This window comes from Lissotriton vulgaris, chromosome 12 (assembly GCF_964263255.1).
Source record: "Lissotriton vulgaris chromosome 12, aLisVul1.2, whole genome shotgun sequence".
In the NCBI taxonomy this organism is placed as follows: domain Eukaryota; kingdom Metazoa; phylum Chordata; class Amphibia; order Caudata; family Salamandridae; genus Lissotriton; species Lissotriton vulgaris.
This window is the reverse complement of record NC_141700.1, coordinates 811,815,148-811,834,102: the sequence shown is the minus strand read 5'-3', so window position 1 is coordinate 811,834,102 and position 18,955 is coordinate 811,815,148. Positions and strand designations below refer to the sequence as shown.

The window sequence follows — 18,955 nt, the reverse complement described above, 5'->3', positions numbered from 1 at the left end:
TACGAAATACAGTGGAGGAATTACAAATAAAATATCCGGGGACATATCGTTTACAATATCCTAAGGTTTTACTGGTTACTCTCAGACTTAGGTGCACACTTTAATAAATATATGTTTTTTCTTATTTGTTCAATGGCGCTGAGATCTGAATGGTATGAGAGTGCCCTGCATTACACATATCCACAATGGTGAAAGGTCTATAGTGTAGTGAATACAAACTTAAAATAATACAGTTGTAACATGACATCACATTTAAGCATCAACTAAAGGAAAAGTCATAATCAGCAGTACGAGAACGGATGAGCAGGTAGGGCAAACGGAAGGGGAAGCAGGATCAGATGGCAGTTTGTTTTCCCTAAGTCCAACAAATATAGTCTCAATAGATGCGTTCTCACTGTTTGTGGAAGGACACCAGGGTGGGTTTCATTCTTAAATCCACCTCAAAAGCCAGGCTGCACCTGAGAAGGGTCGATGTTGGGTGTGGGCAGTTTCAAAGGAGGAAATCTCAGCCCAGTTAGAACCCTATTCTGGCCTTGATAGGAAGCCGCTGTATTTTGGCATGGATCGGTGTGACGTGGTTGTATTTCCTGGTAGATGCACAAGTCTAGTCTCAGCATTGCATTCAGTTCTCCGTATAGCATGGCAGCAATTTGAGAGCTGCTCACTAGTACTCCTTTGCCATATTCTAAACTAGAGGGAAGGCGAGCATGGGCTGCTGTTTTTGAAAATGGGAGGGGGGAACAAGAGTGGTTTCCTCTTTAGGGCGTGCAGGCAAAGACCTACTGATATAGAGAGCTTGTTGATGTGGTGGATCATCATGGAAAGGTTTGTGTCAAGGGTAATAACAAGTTAAGAGAAGGTGACAGGGTAAAGTCGTGATATTTGGGTGCTATTTCAGTCTGGAGTAAAGGACTTGAACCATTGGTTGAAAAAGGGATACATTTAGTTGTTTACGGGCTTACCATGAGATAGTTATCAGATATCTAAGATTGCATCTTAAGCAGGACTGAAAGCAAAGTATACATTTCACACAGAGGGGGTTTTAATGTTAACTTGGACGTCATCCACTCATCTTGGCAAATTTCGCTTTCATCCCAGTTCTTTAGTGTATCAGGAATTACCTCACAGCTGGTGCTGACAGGAGATTGATCTATTATGTTGTTGAACTAAGACCCAGATCAGGATTGTTTGGTGTTGATACCGGAGAGAATTTATAAACAGGGAAGCTGTTGAGATGGACACAATGAAATTGAGTCCCTTGAATGGTTTGAAGAGATTGACTTCAGGCAAAAAGGCTGCTTTGTAGGAGTTTATTTAGGAAACCGGGGTTTAAATGTCCTTTTGGATGGAGTATTGTTGACCTTGAAGGTCAATGAAAGTCTTTAGGGATCTAAATAGTTGGCTTTTTCCCTTTCCCAGTCATTGTTATTTTTTCGTTTTCTTTTGTCAACAGCAAAGTTGCATTCTCGAAGTTGCAGTTTCCTCCTTTTGTTTTATTAATTTAATTGAAATAAACGAAACTAGAATCAAATCCAACAGTAATCAAACCTATTACTTCATGCAAAAGCCCCACACTGAAGTAAGATAATGTGACTTCATTAAATAGTCATGATCCAACACGCCTCCCCTTCCCCCCCCCCCAAAATTCATTTTCCCCCTTAAGGCAGATCTATATTGCACCAAGTCTACATGGTAGCATGTTTCCATCTCCTCTCTGCAACCATCACATAATATATAGAGGTATACCGATGACTCAGACACATTAAGGTTTCCAACATATCTTGGAGAGGTCCCCAAAAATCTCTCGGCCTAGAGTTGGGCAGAAGCAACTTCGCTTTTGACTCAGCCAATTCGACACACATAATCTTGTCCTTCCACCAACACTTGAAATCTTGGAAGCCTGCACCCCCCCTTGTCAATGCAACCGGTCTCCAACCTAAAAGGGGTACCTTGGCCAACAGCTTCCTATAGTGCTTTGGACATCCATCTCACTCCCTAGTATGAGCAACAGAGGAGTAATGAGGGTCGCACTTCTGCCATGATGACAAGGGTCCCTGTTACTTGAGATTAAAAGGCCGCAATTTGGGGCTACAACCACGCAAGATGAAGAAAGTCTGTGGCAGGGGCAGTGCATCTACGACATGTAGGGTCAGACGATATGCCATGTTTCAACATGGCAGCTGGAGTATAAAATGCCCTATGTAAGTATTTAGAATGAATCAATCAATATTTCTCATTTGCAGAAATATATTTTGTGAGAGCACAGCAAAAGGTCCATTGTTTATCAGTAATATCATGAACCAGATCTGCAAACCATTGCATACAGCCATGCAATTCCGGTTCTGAGGTAGCCCGAGAGAGCATAGTGTACATGTGGGTGACAATTGGCTTAAATAAGGGATTCATCAATAGGAAAGACAGTCTCCCAATCCCCCAGGGCATCCAGAAAGTGGGGGGGGGGGGCAGCTGTTTTAAGACATGTTAAGGTTGTAATAGCTAAGCATATCTACCAATGGAGATGACGCAGAGTTAACAAAGACCTCCAAAGGGAGGAAAGCACAATTTGGGAACAAGTCTTCCATGTTTTTAAACTGTTTGCACCGCAACATGGGAAGAAGCGCTGAGTGAGAATCAGTATGGGGATACAGATAATGAGCAATATCAGCCTGTGCTGCAAACCGATGGGAACCCCCACTGAGTTCCGCCAGCCGCATCAGCGCCCAGCCCGATTGACAGTAAAGATGTCCCTGAATAGGGGCTGGTTCAGAACTACATGAGGCACCCACCTGATATTGTGAATCCAATGATGGGCAAACAGCTTGAGCAACTAAATAGTTCAACTCAAAATTCGGTGTCCCAATCTCACCCCTGTCATGGGCTTCTGTTATTTAAGCCCAGCTAATTGTCGGTTGTTTTCAGCAAATGCTAAAGTGATCATAGGGGAGCATAATTGGGAAAAGAATGCCCTGTAAAGAGGTATAGAGATATTCTGAAATAAGTACCATCGCTTCGGCTGCACATTTTCATTAAGGCAATTCTACCAGCAGCCGACAAGGGCAGTTTAATCCACTGCTGTTTCGAATCAGTAAGTCAGGAGATGCATGTACTATAGTTCACCCTTATTATAGTGTCTACATCCCTGTGATACATAATGCCTCGGTATTGTATCAACTCTGTCGTCCTGCAGAGTTGGAAGTCAAGCTCTGGTCTGGTGGCGGCACGTGTGAGGGGACTAACATTTGTTTATTCCTATTCATTTGGAGTCCAGAACACCGCCCATAAGCGATTATGTCTCAGACGATTGGATGCAAATTGTCAGCAGGATTCTTAACAAGGAGAAGGACGTTGTCCTCATACATTGATAAAAGGACGTTGTCTGCATGCATAGATAAAAAGACGTTCCAGCTGCCAAATCTTATACCCTCATGATGATGGTTGTACCACAAAAGACAGACCAGAAGCTTTATCATAATGGCAAAGAGGAGGGGTGACAAAGGGCACCCCTGCTTCGTACCTGGCTTAATAGGGAACGGGTCTACAACGAGTCATTCACCTGCACCCAAGCCTGCTGTGTAATATGAAGGAGCCTAACCCACTGCATATAGGCCTTACCTCACCTATCCGTTCAAGGACCGTGAATATGAAGCACCATTCAATGAAATCAAATCCTTTCGTAGCATCTAAAAAAGCTGCACCTACATCACGTTGGGGGTTCAACTACAGTGTGATGGTAAAAAGGAGCACAAATTGTCCGCCATATAGCAGCTAGCTATAAACCCTGAGGCTCCAGCTAGACCACAACAGACATCAACGGTAAAAGCCAACGGGCAAGCGGTTTATTGACAGTTTAGCTGTCCACATTGATGAGGGACAAGGATTGAGAGGAACGACCTTGAGCTGGGGATTTGCCTAGTTTTAGCAGCACAATAATGATTGCTTCCATCTTAGATAACGGGAGGCGGCTCAACTTCAAGGTTTCCTCATAAAACAGAGTAGGATCAAGGCCAGATCTTCAGCATACGTTTTATAAAACTCAGCCAGGAGACCCTCGCTCCCGGGCCACTGCTATTCTTCACTTGAATAATAACTTCCTTAATCTCCTCTACTGTGATCGGTTAACAAAGTCGCTCCTTCTGAGAAGCAGATAACCATGCCAACCAGGCATCGCCCAGGAACTCATGTGTATCAGGAGGGTTATCCACAGTGCAGGAGCAATGCAGTTGTTTAAAGAAAGCTGTGAAACCTTTTAGGATCTTTCGAGCCATTGATAATCTGCCCATCCCCCCCACCAAATTTCTATAAAATGATTTGCCGTCCAATCTGTTCAAATCGTCGATGAGTGTATCCCTGGTGTGCTTTCCCTCCTCATAGCTCCGGGACGACTGATATTTGCCATAGAAATGCATCTCCCTGTTAGCTGCTTCTTTATTTTCCTGGATTTTGAGCTGAGGAGGTTCTAAGACATGCGCTCGCCCATCCTTATCATATACCTCCTCTAGTGACTTAACAACTTGCCTGCTTGAGTTGTTGTTCTGGTGTGCTGAAGGTCAATAGAAACGGGTGTGGTCATGACGAGCTGAGCTCGTCATCAGCGCACAAGCACTGTGCTGCATGACGAGCTGAGCTCGTCATTGAAGGGGTTAATAGTGTTTTCAGACTCGCATAACTCACCTCTAAGGGACTTGATGATACCACAGCTCTTGCTGAGATGCTCCACTCGAAATACCACTTCATACTCTTCCAACAGGGTAGAAACAGAGCTCACAGTGCCCTTATTCTCACTAAAATAGTTTCTACTGGCCTGCTGGATCTCATCCCTAAACACACAATCTATGTAACAAGTTCTCTGGGCGAAGCTGCCAGAGTCTAGTGGCATGTGCTTCCGCAGGGAGCTCCAGCTCTAGAATAATTGGTGAGTGGTCTGAGAGCATGTGTGCATGTGAGTGCAAGATGTGGCCCTCCCAAGTATGTCTTTGGCACCACACCATGCATCCAATCTGGAGGAGGAGTCATGCACTGAAGAGTGGAACTTGTAGGCTCGGGTCTGAGAATTCAATGCTCTCCAAATATCTACCATATCATTAGCATGGAGCAAGTCAGCCAAGGTGATTACCACCACCTTATTGTGAGTGCGAGCAGAACCCCTGGTACAATCTATTGATGGGTCTAGAACTGCATTATGGTCCCTTTCTCAAAGCATAGCATGAGTGTTTTTAAACCATGGATGCGCGAGATAACGCGCATAATAAAATCTAAACAATCCGCATTAGGGCGTATGAGTTCACCAAAGTGAGATGTACAGATCCATCCACACCTGGAGCTAATAAATAGCACCCCTCCAGGTCAGAGAACTTGTAGAAATGGTGAAAGGTGATTGGCCTGTGAATCAATATAGCCACCTCTCTAGAATAGGTTGAGTAAGAGGCAAAATATCCATGGTTTTGAATCCCCGGAATGTCTGCGCTGCGGGGCGGTGCCTGGATCCCTTTTGCATACTGTGTGGTCGTGTGGTCGGTTGTCTGGCTTTTGGAGAGGCGTGTGGAGCTGTCTATCTGAGGTCCTGGGCTGGGACCTTCCCCGCACCCATCGGCTGGGGTTGCTGCATGTTATGGAGGGCATTGGTGGGAACATTTATAAGCGTCATCTGCTGCTTTTGGGGCTTGTTGTCGCCAAGCGGACCTAGCCCGGGCGTGGAAGGGAGTGAGGGCCCCTCCCCTGTCTGCGTGGAAAGCTGGATTGCACTATTACATGGGCCTTGAAAAGCCGATCTTTGAGGCGAGGGGCTGCCCACGCAAACACTACAAAATTTGGAAGCGGTGGGCCGACTACCTGGGTCTGTCACTGGATCCCCCAGCGGAGCGAGAAGAGGACATTTGATTGTACGGACATTGTTGGCCCGATTCTGCGACACTCCTGTCGCACTGCACCTACACCCTTTATCTGCTGCTATATGTACACGTGCGTGGGGGGAGGGGTGGGGGGGAGTTACTGGGAGTTGGGGGGGACGGGGGTTGTGGGGTAGGGTGGGTTGGGGGTTTATTCATATTGAGCCTATTTTCGATGCCTGCTTGAACACTTGCTACTCATTTGATATACTGTACCTGTATTGTTGGTGGTGATCTCCGAACTGTGGGGTGCCACAATTTTATTGCCTACTTGCTCAATAAAATTGGTTGTGAAAAAAAAAAATATCCATGGTCACCCCAGTCGGGGTCAAACCAGGGGCCAGACGTTTCTCTTGAAGAAGGCCACAATAACGATATGATGAGTTAAATAAGCTAGAATGTGGGAGCACTTGTGTGGGTTACCAAGGCCAGCTGAAAGAGGACTGGAGGTACTGTTGAGCACAAAATAATCTTCCTTGGGGTCTGTAGAGATCAAAGTTATTCCCTTTAATATGAAATGGAGGGGCGCTGGATATAACATAGCATAGGAAATGCCAAGTTCCTGCAGCTTTTTCTTTACTGGAGTATATTTGCATCTTGCGTCTTGCCGGAAAAAGTGAGAGTGCGCCTCTCCCTCGGCAGGCTTAAGGTGGTACCTGCTCCTTGTAATGGTGCAACTTGGCGATGATGGACCGTGGAGGTGCACACGGAATCAGATGAGGGGCCAGCGCCCGGTGTGCCCCTCCCACTACAAACGTGGGAGAGAGAGTCCAAAGCCATGCTCCAATTTCTCAACATAGGCCTCCGTCCTCCCCATCGCTTTGGTCTCGGCAAAGCCCAGAATTCAAAGAGAGCATGCCTACAAATTTTCATTTTTCAATTTGATTTTTTTCCATTCCCTTCGCTATTTACTTGAGCAAGGAAATGCGTAATGCCACATCATGCTCTACCTCCGAGATTCTGTGCTTAGCTTAAACAATGCGCTTTTGATGATTATCTAAGCGCTCCTTCATGTCAACCTGGCGGTGATGGAGTCAGTTTTTAGTCAATAGTTGAGAGGCTGGTTTAAATTCCTCTCAGGGGGTCTGCGACTTCAGTCAAGGTGGTAGAACCGCTCTCCGCCGCTTCCTCCCCACCAATAGTTTGCTCAGCCTCAAATGACTGTTAATGGCCCTCATGGGACTCAAAAGTGAGCAGAGCTTGCTTATCTAGCTTGCCCATGATACTAAGGATATGAGAAGATACAGGTTCAACACAACACAGAACAGGGCGATAGAAGGCTGGGTGGCAGCAGGCAGAAATAGGCGCTAGGCAACAATCGCCATTGCAGCTAGGATGGCAGCAGGTCATGCAGACCATTGCAGCTAGGATGTCAGCAGCGGGTCAGGAAGACCTTTGCAGCTAGGATAGCAGCAGCGGGTCAGGCAGACCTTTGCAGTTAGGATGGCAGCAGCGGGTCAGGCAGATCATTGCAGCTAAGATGGCAGCAGCTCAGGCAAACCATTGCAGCTCGATAGCAGCCGGTCATGCAGACTATTGCAGCTAGGATGGCAACATGTCATGCAGACCATTGCAGCTAGGATGGCAGTAGGTCAGGCAGTCCATTGCAGCTAGCATGGCAGCAGGTCAGGCAGACCATTAGAGCTAGGATGGAAGCAGCAGGTCAGGCAGACCATTGCAACTAGGATGGCAGCAGGTCAGGCAGTCCATTGCAGCTAGCATGGCAGCAGGTCAGGCTGACCATTGCAGCTAAGATGGCAGCAGCAGGTCAGGCACACTATTGCAGCAAGGACGGCAGCAGCGGGTCAGGCAGACCATTGCAGCTAGGATGGCAGCAGCAGGTCAGGCAGACCATTGCAGCTAGGATGGCAGCAGGTCAGGCAGACCATTGCAGCTCGGATGGCAGCAGGTCATGGAGACCATTGCACTAAGGAGGGCAGCAGCGGGTCAGGCAGACCATTGCAGCTAGGATGGCAGCAGGTCAGGCTGACCATTGCAGCTAGGATGGCAGTAGCAGGCCATGCAGATCATTGCAGCTCGTATGGCAGCAGCAGTTCAGGCAAACCATTGCAGCTAGGATGGCAGCAGGTCAGGCAGACCATTGCAGCTCGGATGACAACAGGTCAGGCAGACCATTGCAGCTCGGATGGCAGCAGCGGGTCAGGCAGACCATTGCAGCTAGGATGGCAGCAGGTCAGGCAGAACATTGCAGCTAGGATGGCGGCAGCAGATAAGGCAGGCCATTGCAGCTAGGCTGGAAGCAGGTCAGGCAGACCATTGCAGCTAGGATGGCAGCAGGTCAGGCAGACCATTGCAGCTAGGATGGCAGCTTCGGGTCAGGCAGACCATTACCGCACGGATGGCAGCAGCAGGTCACGCAGACCATTGCAGCTAGGATGGCAGCGGGTCATGGAGACCATTGAAGCTAGGATGGCAGCAGGCCAGGCAGACCATTGCATCTAGGATGGCAGCAGCAGGTCAGGCACACTATTGCAGCAAGGATGGCAGCAGCAGGTCATGCAGACCATTGCAGCTGGGATGGAAGCAGCGGGTCAGGCAGGGAATTGCTGAAGGATTTGTGTTGCGGTCCATAGAGCCGATACACAGAGCCGCCATCTTCCTTGCAGACTCATTAGCTCGTCCTTCCCCTGTCAGTGTTAAAGTCACCATGGTAGTTGGTGCAGGATGATAGTTGAGAGGAGGCAATATAGTTACATACTTGAGCATCGAATTCCAGTTTCATGTTTGGTGGGTGGTGAAGGATGTGGTACCGAAAGATTAACGGGAAGAAGCTGGAACGCCAACCTGAGGCTTTCTAAAGCTGGGTAGTGGGGGCTCAGGAGCACTCCAGGGGCGATTTGAAGATGATGCTGATGCTACCGCCATTTTTGGAATGCCTGTTCTTACGGATGATGGAGTAGTTAAGGTAAACTAACAAGTAAATAATAGAACTAGCAAAGTCATTTCACTACGATTCAGTGATTGGCATAAGTTCTAGCTTACATAATGTGATGAGATCAGCAATTTCAGCATGGTGGGCATTTTTGGATCTGACTCTGTGTAGCGCAGCTCAAAGTACACTGGACTGGAATGTGGGAAAGAGTGCATTAGGAATGCGATGGATGTGAACAAGATTAAAGGAATGGGATTTTTATACACAATGGCTCAGGGTGGATAAAGTGCCTCAAAACAGGAATGTTCCTGGGCCTTAGGATCAGACACATGCTTCGAGGGCATGAGTTGGAAGGAGGGAACCGAAATCTGGAGAAAGTGCTGAGAGAGACCAAGGGTCGAAAGGGCTCAGGAAGCAGCGGAAGGATAGAATAATAGGAAGTATGGTGGAAGGCAGAGCAACACCCAGGTGGGAGGGGAAATAAGCGGCGTAGACTAGTAGGGTGGTGGGTAAGGGTATTATTAGGCTTGGATGTTAGTTTAGAAGAGCAAACAAGCATTTACAATGCAACGGTTTCGCCTTCGGACACGAGGCATTTCAGAAGCGCTGCACTCACCTTTATCGAGCTAAAAAAGACGACTGAAGCCACAAGCCAAACACGAGCACACATTCACAACACTGGGCATTACGTGTTAGGAGCATTCGGTGCAAAAGTCAACATTCAAAACACGGGGCATTACAGAAACGCTGCACTCACCTTTATCTTGCTAAAAAAGACGACTGAAGCCACAAGCCAAACACGAGCACACATTCACAACACCAATCACAATCACTGCCCTCATGCAGGTAAGAGGAGTCTCATCTTCTATCACTGGGCTCATACATTTCACTGGTGTCCCAAACATTGCATGTCACTGCTCTCATTCACTTCACGCGAGTTTCAAGCTTTGCATATCACTATCCGCTTGTGCTTCACTATGGTCTCACCTACAGATTACTGCCCTTGTACTCTGCAGCGGGGTTTCATCCTCCCATAACTGTCCTCATACACTTCACTGAAGTCTCGTTCATTGCACATCACTGTTCACTTCACTAGCGTTTCACTTGTTACATATCACTGCCCTCTCACACTTCCCTGGAGTCTTACTTCACATGACTGCCCTCATACACTTTAGTGCGGTCTCACCTTCTTATCACTAATATCCTATACTTCACTGGAATCTCACACATTGCACATCACTGACCTTGCTACACTCCATCGCATTCTCACTCTAGATTGAGCTCTCTATCCCCTTGAGTATCTGAGTCTTATTGGCGATACAGTAGGCCTCAGCACCACATTGATGCCCATTAGGCATGTTTCCCTTCAGCTTAGTAGCGGTCCTTACAAGAGGTGGGTAAATGAAGGTGTGAGTGCAGGAATGAATAAGTGTTTGGGCGATGAATGATTGTGCACATGGACGTGTACATTGACAGGTGGATGAGTGACAACGTGGATGGGTGTATCCAGAGGCACCTTGTCCTAATCAATAACTATTGGCTTTCGTTGTGCTTGTTTACCCTTGTATCCAATCTCATCTCTTCTTGGAATGCAGTGTTCACCTTGCTCGTGGAGGCTCCTCAGCGTGTGCTAAACCAGGCAGTATCCGACGAGCTTATGTGTATTATTAACCGGAAGTTGACTGAACAATGTTATCAGAATGTAATATCCTTTAATAGCGCCTATAATAGTATCTTGTGGAAACAACATTTTACTAAACCAGTTTTAGATCTCCAGTTCTGTATACCACTACTTTCACGTGTTGAGTATGTTTAGTTAAATCTGCAGAATACACCATAATTTTATCCAGGTGCAAGGCCATGTAGATAGTAACAAGCATTGGCAAAACCGATATGCCTGTCCTTGGCAAAATGGTGCAGTGTTTTATTTTTTATTTTTACTTTTTATGTAAATTTAAACAAATATGGCATATTAATTTTAATAGAACAGTACAGGTGCTTCAGAGCAAGCAGATGTACTTGCCAAAAAGAATCAATATAAATATGAAAGAGGAAAATATGATTCCAATGGGTGCAAAAGAAAAGTGCTAGTGGCCTTCCATTGCTGTAACCTGCATGTTTAATTTAAGCACATAGAGATAAATAGAAAAATATAATAAAAAGATTAAAGAATGGAAAGGAAGCATTGTCAAAGTATAGTGTTGACCACTATCCCTGGCACTTATTTGTAGCTATATGTGCACGTGTGACCAGGAAAACGTCGTAATTCACAGTGCAGGTGGGCCAATGTCGGAAGTTCATTAACCCATTGACCCAAGTGAAAGCAACATTTACGTGAACAGAGAATGGATGAAAAGGGCTAACCCATTGGCCCTGTATGTATGTATGTATTTTATTTCTGATTTAAAAAAATATATTTTTAATTATTATCAACAAGGATGGCGAGACCTATCAACAATGGCCAGACCTATAAATGATATTAAACTGCACATGGAGTTATGCACAAGCCACAGGGATTATTATTGTAGGAACACACTCCAACATGTCATAAAGAATTTACATTTCATCAGCATATTGGGAAACTTAATGGATAATGGAAATGCTTATGTGCAGTCAACTGCACCGTGCGCGAGATATATAATCATGACAGGTGCCTCTCGAGAATGTTAAATATCCGCCCAGTTTTACAATGGTTATTGCTTTAGCACGAGAAATCAGCCTCAGCCTGCCAGAGTTGTAAAGTATGATGTCTAGGTAGAGTGGGCACCTGACTGGCCATTTTGCTCAAGGATGCATATTTTCCTGGCATTGATTTTAGCAGCTGTTTTAAAGGCGCAGTGTTGTCGTTTGAGAAGTTTCTGTTTCATGATTCTGACCCCCTACATGTACCTTTCCCTCTGTTTCAGTGTGGTGGTATGACCCAGAGGGAGCACCTTTATTGGTGCTACGGGGACACCCTCCACGAAATGAAAACGGCCGCTGAGTTTCTTTAGCTCTGATGCAAACATGTTTAAGCATTCCGCATGCTGGCAGAGAAGGGAATTTGGGTACAAAAAAGCACGAGACACGTTATATTATATGCCCTCAAGAAAAAAATCTATTTGTTTTGTTTCTTAGTACTTTGTTGACCTTCCCTAACGGTCTCCTCGTGACCCAACTACGTCAGCACACAGACTCAGAAACTCGGCTTATGGGTCACCTGAGGTGAGCGGAGCTCGCGCCCACTCCTTGCTTTGCCGTTTTTTTTTCCTGTTCGTGAAAACAATCATTACCAGCACCAGAGACGCCAGGGACTGCCTCTGCAGATAAGCAGTAGCCAAGCGAACTGCTACATCCGCCGCAACAAGGCAGGGCAGGGCGTTTTTTTATAAGGGGAAAATGTAATCTGATTGTGCTCGTAGCCAGGTTTTAACCTTCGGTGGATTTCTTATTCACATTTTTTCAACCTAAGCAATACATATTCCCTATAAAATCGTTTTTATGGAAAAGCAGCAGCAGAGAGAGAGAGCCTCACAAATATCCAGTCAGGAGGAGTATTTACAACATTTCTCAGTTTGGTCTCCGTAGTGTCAGTTACTAACCTTAACAACTGCAGAATTATTACAGCCCCGGAAAATAAACTAGCTGTACGTTGGCTCCGAAAGAGCCCAAAGGAGAAAGAGATCGGATAGTCAACAAGTCAGGTCCCGGGCCGCGCTGTGATTGGCTGACGTCACGGGGGTGTCCCGGGCCGGCAGCCAATCACAGCGCGGCCCAGGAATGACGTCACGGGGGTGTCCCGGGCCGGCAGCCAATGGCAGCGCGGCCCGGGACAAAGGGGCGGGGCTTAAAAAAAGCACCAGAAACGCCCCCGAATCGCGTTTTCGAGAGAAAGCGCGATTGACAGCCTCTGCCTCCCAATGGCTAGCCTCCATTTATGGAGCTAACCAATGAGAGGCAGAGGCGGGGCCGACATCCATACTGAAGACAATAGTTTTCAAACTGGGAGGGGCACTTCGTGCCCCTCGCCAGGTTCGAAACCTAAAAATACGAGCCTAGCCGAAAAGAGGTTTCAGAAGGCCTATGTGTGCTGTAGAGAGAAACAAGGGAGGAGTCGGACAGTGTAGACTAGAAAAGATGGAGCCTGAAGGAGAGTCCGATTAAAAGAGTACAAATGCAAAAGTAGAAGGATGAAAGGTCCTGAAGTGAACCAGACTGATGCAGGCAAGCACCTAGAGAGAGCATATGTCTGCAGAGGAGCTGACAGGGAAGTGTAGACTATGCAGGGGTGCAGAGGAGAATGTACGGAGCTAGAACAGCAATAGAGTGGCTGGGGGAGGAGGAGAGTTTAGATTGAGCAAGAGAGGGTAGTTGGGAAGGAAGAGGGAGTAAATGAGAGGAGGGGAATTGGCGGAAGTGACAGCACAATGTGCTGTATCTCTACAGTTGTAGTAGATAATGGCTCCCTAAGAATCCAGTGGTTGTAGTCCGAGAATCCCACATGAGAAATGCGGATAAAATGATTTAAGACCTGGGTGAGTTTGGCAGCCCAAGAGTCTGCCACTTCTATGGTGAAGGTAGTGCCCAGCCTAATTGATGTTTGATGAGGCTTGAAATCCAAGATGGAATTAGGAAATCTGTCTCCTCTGATGACGGCGCCAAGACAGGAAGCAATCAAACCCACCACGACCATCTACAGGGGAGGTTAGCTGTCTAGAAGCAAGAACAGAAGTCTGTGACCCTTACACTGGGGGATTTTGAAACAGGCAAAACAGCTTGCGTTCCACTGCCACACTGTGTTCATTCCCCTGTACTTAAGACCGCCAGCAGGTCTTGGAAACAAAACAGGTGGAATTTAGCTTTGTGAGAGTCCGTGAAGGGCAGTCAGTGCAGGGACGTCCTTCCAGCAGACCATGTCCTCTGTCCTTCTGTGCATTTAGAACAGGGCAGGATCATGCTTGTGTGTCTTAGGCCCTTTGCTTGCCACATGCAGGCCATAGCTACACAAGTTTATCTTACAGCAGTAGAAGGATAGAAATGTTGTATCTGCTTGTCATCATTTAGCGCTTCATGGGTTGTGCGTCCACATTTTGAAAGTAGTATACCAGAAATGGAATATTGTCCACTGGATAGTTGTCTGCTTGAATTTTCAAAGCATTTACCAGGTAGAACACAGTATTCGTTTGTCTTTATATATATATTTTTAAAGATGCTTACGCTTAGTTTTGCTATCCATTCCATTATTTTGTGGCAAAGCTTATGATGCATTTCAAGATACTGAGTTTCTGTTTGCTGTATCATCTGTGCAACAGCGAGACCGTCGCATTAAATCCAAATCACATGATTATTTGTATCGCTTTAAGAGAGCACATCTACCGATTTACACTACAAGCATTACTCGTCTTACTGTCTGAAGGCACACAGTAATACATGGATTTCTGCTTCTTTTAACAGAGAATGGGATTCTTGCGAAAGCCAGGAGCCTGAGTGTGCGACAGAGGATCTGTGATAATTCCAACCTGCTTCCATGCACAGAATGTAAAAACTGTTTTGATCAAAGTTTGGGCCCGTGTCCAGATCATGCGAGTCACACTCAGGAGAAGCCCTACAAGTGCACTGAGTGCAGTCACAACGTGCAGTGTTCCTCACATTTGATTGGTCTTCACAGATCTCATACAAGGAAGAGGCCTTTCCGTTGTATGGGGTGCGATAAAAAATTTCTCAGCCGCTCAGGTCTGAAACTCCATCAGAAGATTCACACATGCACGGAGTGTGGGATGCATTTTAGGCAAACTACAGACCTGGAAGAACATCAGAGGTCTCATCTGAAGGTGGTGCCACACCCACAAAAAAGACCCTACCAGTGCACAGAGTGCCAGAAAAGCTTTGTACATAAAGGAGATCTGGCAAGGCATCAGCTGATCCATACCGGGATGAAACCCTTTGACTGCTCAGAATGTGGTAAATCCTTTAGACGTTTGTCCCATCTTAAGATTCACCAGAGAACCCACACAGGAGAGAAACCATACAAATGCACGGCATGCAATAAAAGCTTTACTGTTCGGTGTCATCTCCTCAGGCATGAGCAAGTCCACTTTGGAGAAAAGTTCCATGAGTGTAAAGACTGTGGACTCCTCTTTAATCAAACATCAAAGCTGAGGATACATCAGAAAACACACATGACAGGGAGCCATTACAAGTGTACAGGGTGCGAGAAAAGCTTTTTCCGTAGGTCACAATTAGACAGGCATCAGATAATCCACACTGGGGAAAAGCCTCATGGTTGCAAAGATTGTGGGAAAAGGTTCAGGCGGGTGCAACATCTCATTGAACATTCTAGATTGCACACAGGTAAAAGACCATTCCAGTGTACTGAGTGTGATAAAGGCTTCAGTAACTCTTCAGCCCTGGGCAGGCACGAAATGATCCATTCCGGCGAGAAGCCCCATGCATGCACTGAATGTGGAATGCATTTTAGTGAGTTGTCAAAAATGAGGCGACATCAGAAATCGCACACAGGGGAACGACCATACCAGTGTACAGATTGTGAAAAAAGTTTTGCTCAAAGATGGGCTCTGTACTCTCATGAGCGGGTCCACACTGGTGAAAAGCCCTTCCAGTGTCTGAAATGTGGTAAACATTTCAGTCAGATAAGTGGCCTGAGGCAACATGAGAAATCCCACACTGGGGAGAAACCACATAAGTGTGCTGTGTGCGAAAAATGTTTCTTTACCAATTCACAACTTAAAAAGCATCAGAGAACCCACACTGGGGAGAGACCATACCACTGTATGGAGTGTGATAAAACATTCACTGACAGGTCTGTTCTATTGAGCCATCAGAAGATTCATACAGGGGAGAAACCCTTCATGTGTCCGGAATGCGGTAAGCACTTTAGGCGGATGACACACCTGAGAGATCATCATAGAATGCACACAGGTGAGAGAGTGTTCAAGTGCGAGGAATGTGGGAAAAGTTTCATCCACAGCTCAAGTTTCAGAAAACATAAAAAGTCCCAAACCTGTAGATCTTTATTGCAGATTGCGAACACCGAAAATTTCACTTAGGGGATAAGTACTTTCAGAGTGCAATTTTTGTCCCCAAATTTCAAAAAACAATCCTACCTCCTCAAATCCAGAGAACCTCTGCAACAGGCTAAAATCAAGTGAGGAACAGCCAGCTGTGATTACACTAAGGACAAAACAGAACCATTTTAAAAAATACAAACAATACCAGGTAGAATCGAGGTTGTCTTTTTTTTCTTCGCTGTCTTCCTACTTCACAGATAGATTGCACAAAATAATTGTATGCACATGTGTTACCCATGGGGATAATACCCATGTAGAAGTTAAAAAAATGGTAGATTCTCATTTCTCACACTTGTCTACAAAACCCAGCATTCCTTTTGTCCTTTGTCCTGAGTTTGAGGCAATTCCACCTCTGTAAAATTTGAGTCCCCTAAAGGTTTTTCGTAGCTATCCTAAACACACCTGGCTGCAACAAAGAACCAAAATGTACAGAGGGTGCTTAAGCACGTGCGACAATGAACCAGACCGAGGGTGCGTTTGAATCTTTTGCTTATACAAAATACTTTGCTTATCTATGCCAAGACTAGGCCGCTGCAGAGTGCTTGTGGAAGCTCCCAAAGATGGTATTCAGGAAAACCACAGAACATGAGACCACCCCAGTGAAGCCTTTTACCTAAATGGCGTTAGAGATGAAAGACGGTATTTTGTAACTTCTTTGTTGACCTTCCAAACTTTTCAGTGAGAGCATGGAAGCTCAACGTCTGTGGACTGCTGGAACATGCTTGACACTAAATTATACAAGCTGTCTAAAATAACTCCACCTTTGCTTCCCACCAGTAACAATGGATGCTGAGATGAGGGAGTGCCGACTTGTGCATAGGAGATGGTACGGGCTGAATGAGGAACCTTCCTGTTACCCTTCATCAACAGAGGACATGGAACGAGGCAATTAACAACTCTTTCAGACTCTATAATATGGTAGAAGGTTTTTGACCCTCCGCACATTTCACAATGTGAAATTCCAAAGGTAAAATAGGACTTGCAGCTGATGTAGGCAGTTAACATGAATAATCCATTATCTGCTCAGACACAAAGATGTAATAATAAACTGCATTAGAATCCTTTTATGGAATGGTATTAGAAATCCTTCTAACAATATGAGAACCTAGTTCCTTAAAATGTGAATAGCACCAGTGAACAAACGGAAATGGTTAAAATGGGAAAATGGGAAAAAGTGCGACCAGGATTGTAGGAAATGAGGAAAAACACAGGACATAATTGAGGAACTATCAGTGTTAGGGTTAAGAACACGTAGCTGAAGACGAACAGACAATAAAACCCCAGATAAGTAAGTTGAAGAGAAAAATTTTAATTGAACTTCATTGCAGAAATTATTGCTTAGCAATTCAGTAGAATTCCCTACATTCCCTGGTCTTTTTGCTCCTGGGAAGGAGGTAGAGACACTATAAGACAAGTTGCTGGCCTTATTGTCTTCAAAGAAAAAGAGTGAAAAGATTAAGGAAACCTTGTGAACCACTGATGTAATTTGGCCTCTGAGATATTGCAAACTAAGAAATATGATAACAGCAAAGGAGAGAAGAAATAAAAAAGGTGAGCATGAAAGAAATTTGAACAAACAGTTGGTGAGATGCAACAAAATGCTCAGTTTATGGAGGGACTGGAAAATAAAGAACTAATGAAAAGGTGTGGAATGTTAACTCCTCCTATAACAGAGACACAACGTGCTTTTTGATCCTCTAAGAAATAACCTTGGGATTACAAGAGTGTAGAGAAAACTGATGTAATTTTACATTAGATGGGCGGGGTAATGCCATCTCACAAGTGCAAACAAAAGGGCTTTGTCTTGTTTTGCTACCCTTGAAAGGAAACAGTTGAAATGGTACCAGATGTTCTAACATTCAGACTTTTTAAAAAGATAAGGGGTTTCTTGCTAGAACAGTTCAGAATTGTTCGATATGCCATTTTGTTGGGGTTCAAGAGATTGTTTAATGGGGTGACCACGCAGCAGGTGAATTATTTCATATGTCAAATCAATCGGGGCGAGAGGGATATCTAATGTGTGAATTGTTGTTTCATATTCTTGTTCTCTCTTTTTCATATTTTTCACATGCTGTCTCTTTTGAGGAACATTTGTTGAGTCATCTGTTAGTATGACTATTTCTAGAAAAAATAAAGAGATAAAGAAAAATATACTGATTCCTCTTCTCAGTTTAGAAAACATCACAGTGCTTCTTCATCAAGTCCCAAGACCTAGAGTCCTAAACACTTAAATCATCAAACTGATTGCACACGGTGGTGGTAGGAATGGGAAGTATTTGAGTTCATTGGTTGGATTTCATTCAGAAAGCACACAGAATTCACGCTGGAACTACTTGGAAAAAAGTAACAACATAACACGTAAACATTGTTGTAAAACTCTCAAAAGAATTTTGCACCTGCGAACAAGACTCGCCAGACGTGGCATGCTTGATTAGCCTCGCGTCTTCTCTGTGGAAGATGGCACATCTTTGGGCCTCGCCGCAGTAAGGGTTCTGCTCCTGCTCTGTCCGGCCAGTATCGGTGTCATTGCATCTGCCTGGAAGATTCTCTCCTGGCAACAGGTTGGTCTTCTGGCTGGCACTGGGCGGAAGAATCAGCTGTCAGAGTTCCAGAGCATGAGGACACCAAATAGAGGAGAGGCAGGATGGAAAAGATAAGGTTCTTCATCTTGCACCTGCTTCTTTTGGGAAACCCCATTCTCTTGAAGATGTCGGCATGGCTAGCCTCGGATCCATTCCTCTCCAATATAGTCGCTATTCCATTTGTCAAAAGTTCCCTGTGCCACTTTTTTCCTATGATGTAATTTCCTGCCTAGGCCATATATCAAGAGACAGTAATCAGGAAATGATGTGTTGCAATGCTTCAGTTTCCCTAGTATATCACATTCTTCCCCTCCCTAATATTTTCTCTTTTTTCTGCACCAGCTTCCGTATCAGATTCTCTCGTCTGGAAGACTGTAGCCTCAGCTGTTTATCGGCCCTGTCGTAGAGAAGTTTTTATGCATTGCCTATCAAATCCAGTACCATTCATTATCTGCAATCAGAACTATCAAGGTTACTGGAATAGGGAGACACTTGCTACCTTTCATGTGTATATTAAGTGCAGGATGG

The 18,955-nt window shown here is 45.3% G+C and overlaps 1 protein-coding gene across 1 annotated transcript in view; it reads left to right on the top strand.

Moving 5' to 3' along the window:
- The window catches only part of LOC147678856 (uncharacterized), a 28,335-nt gene extending 10,339 nt beyond the window's left edge, over positions 1-17,996 (top strand). The window contains exon 3 of the mRNA XM_086946286.1: positions 14,212-17,996. Coding sequence (XP_086802412.1) covers positions 14,212-15,824 — 1,613 coding nt within the window. The 3' untranslated portion in view covers positions 15,825-17,996. The remainder of the gene's footprint in view (positions 1-14,211) is intronic.
- Positions 17,997-18,955: the final 959 nt, after the last annotated feature.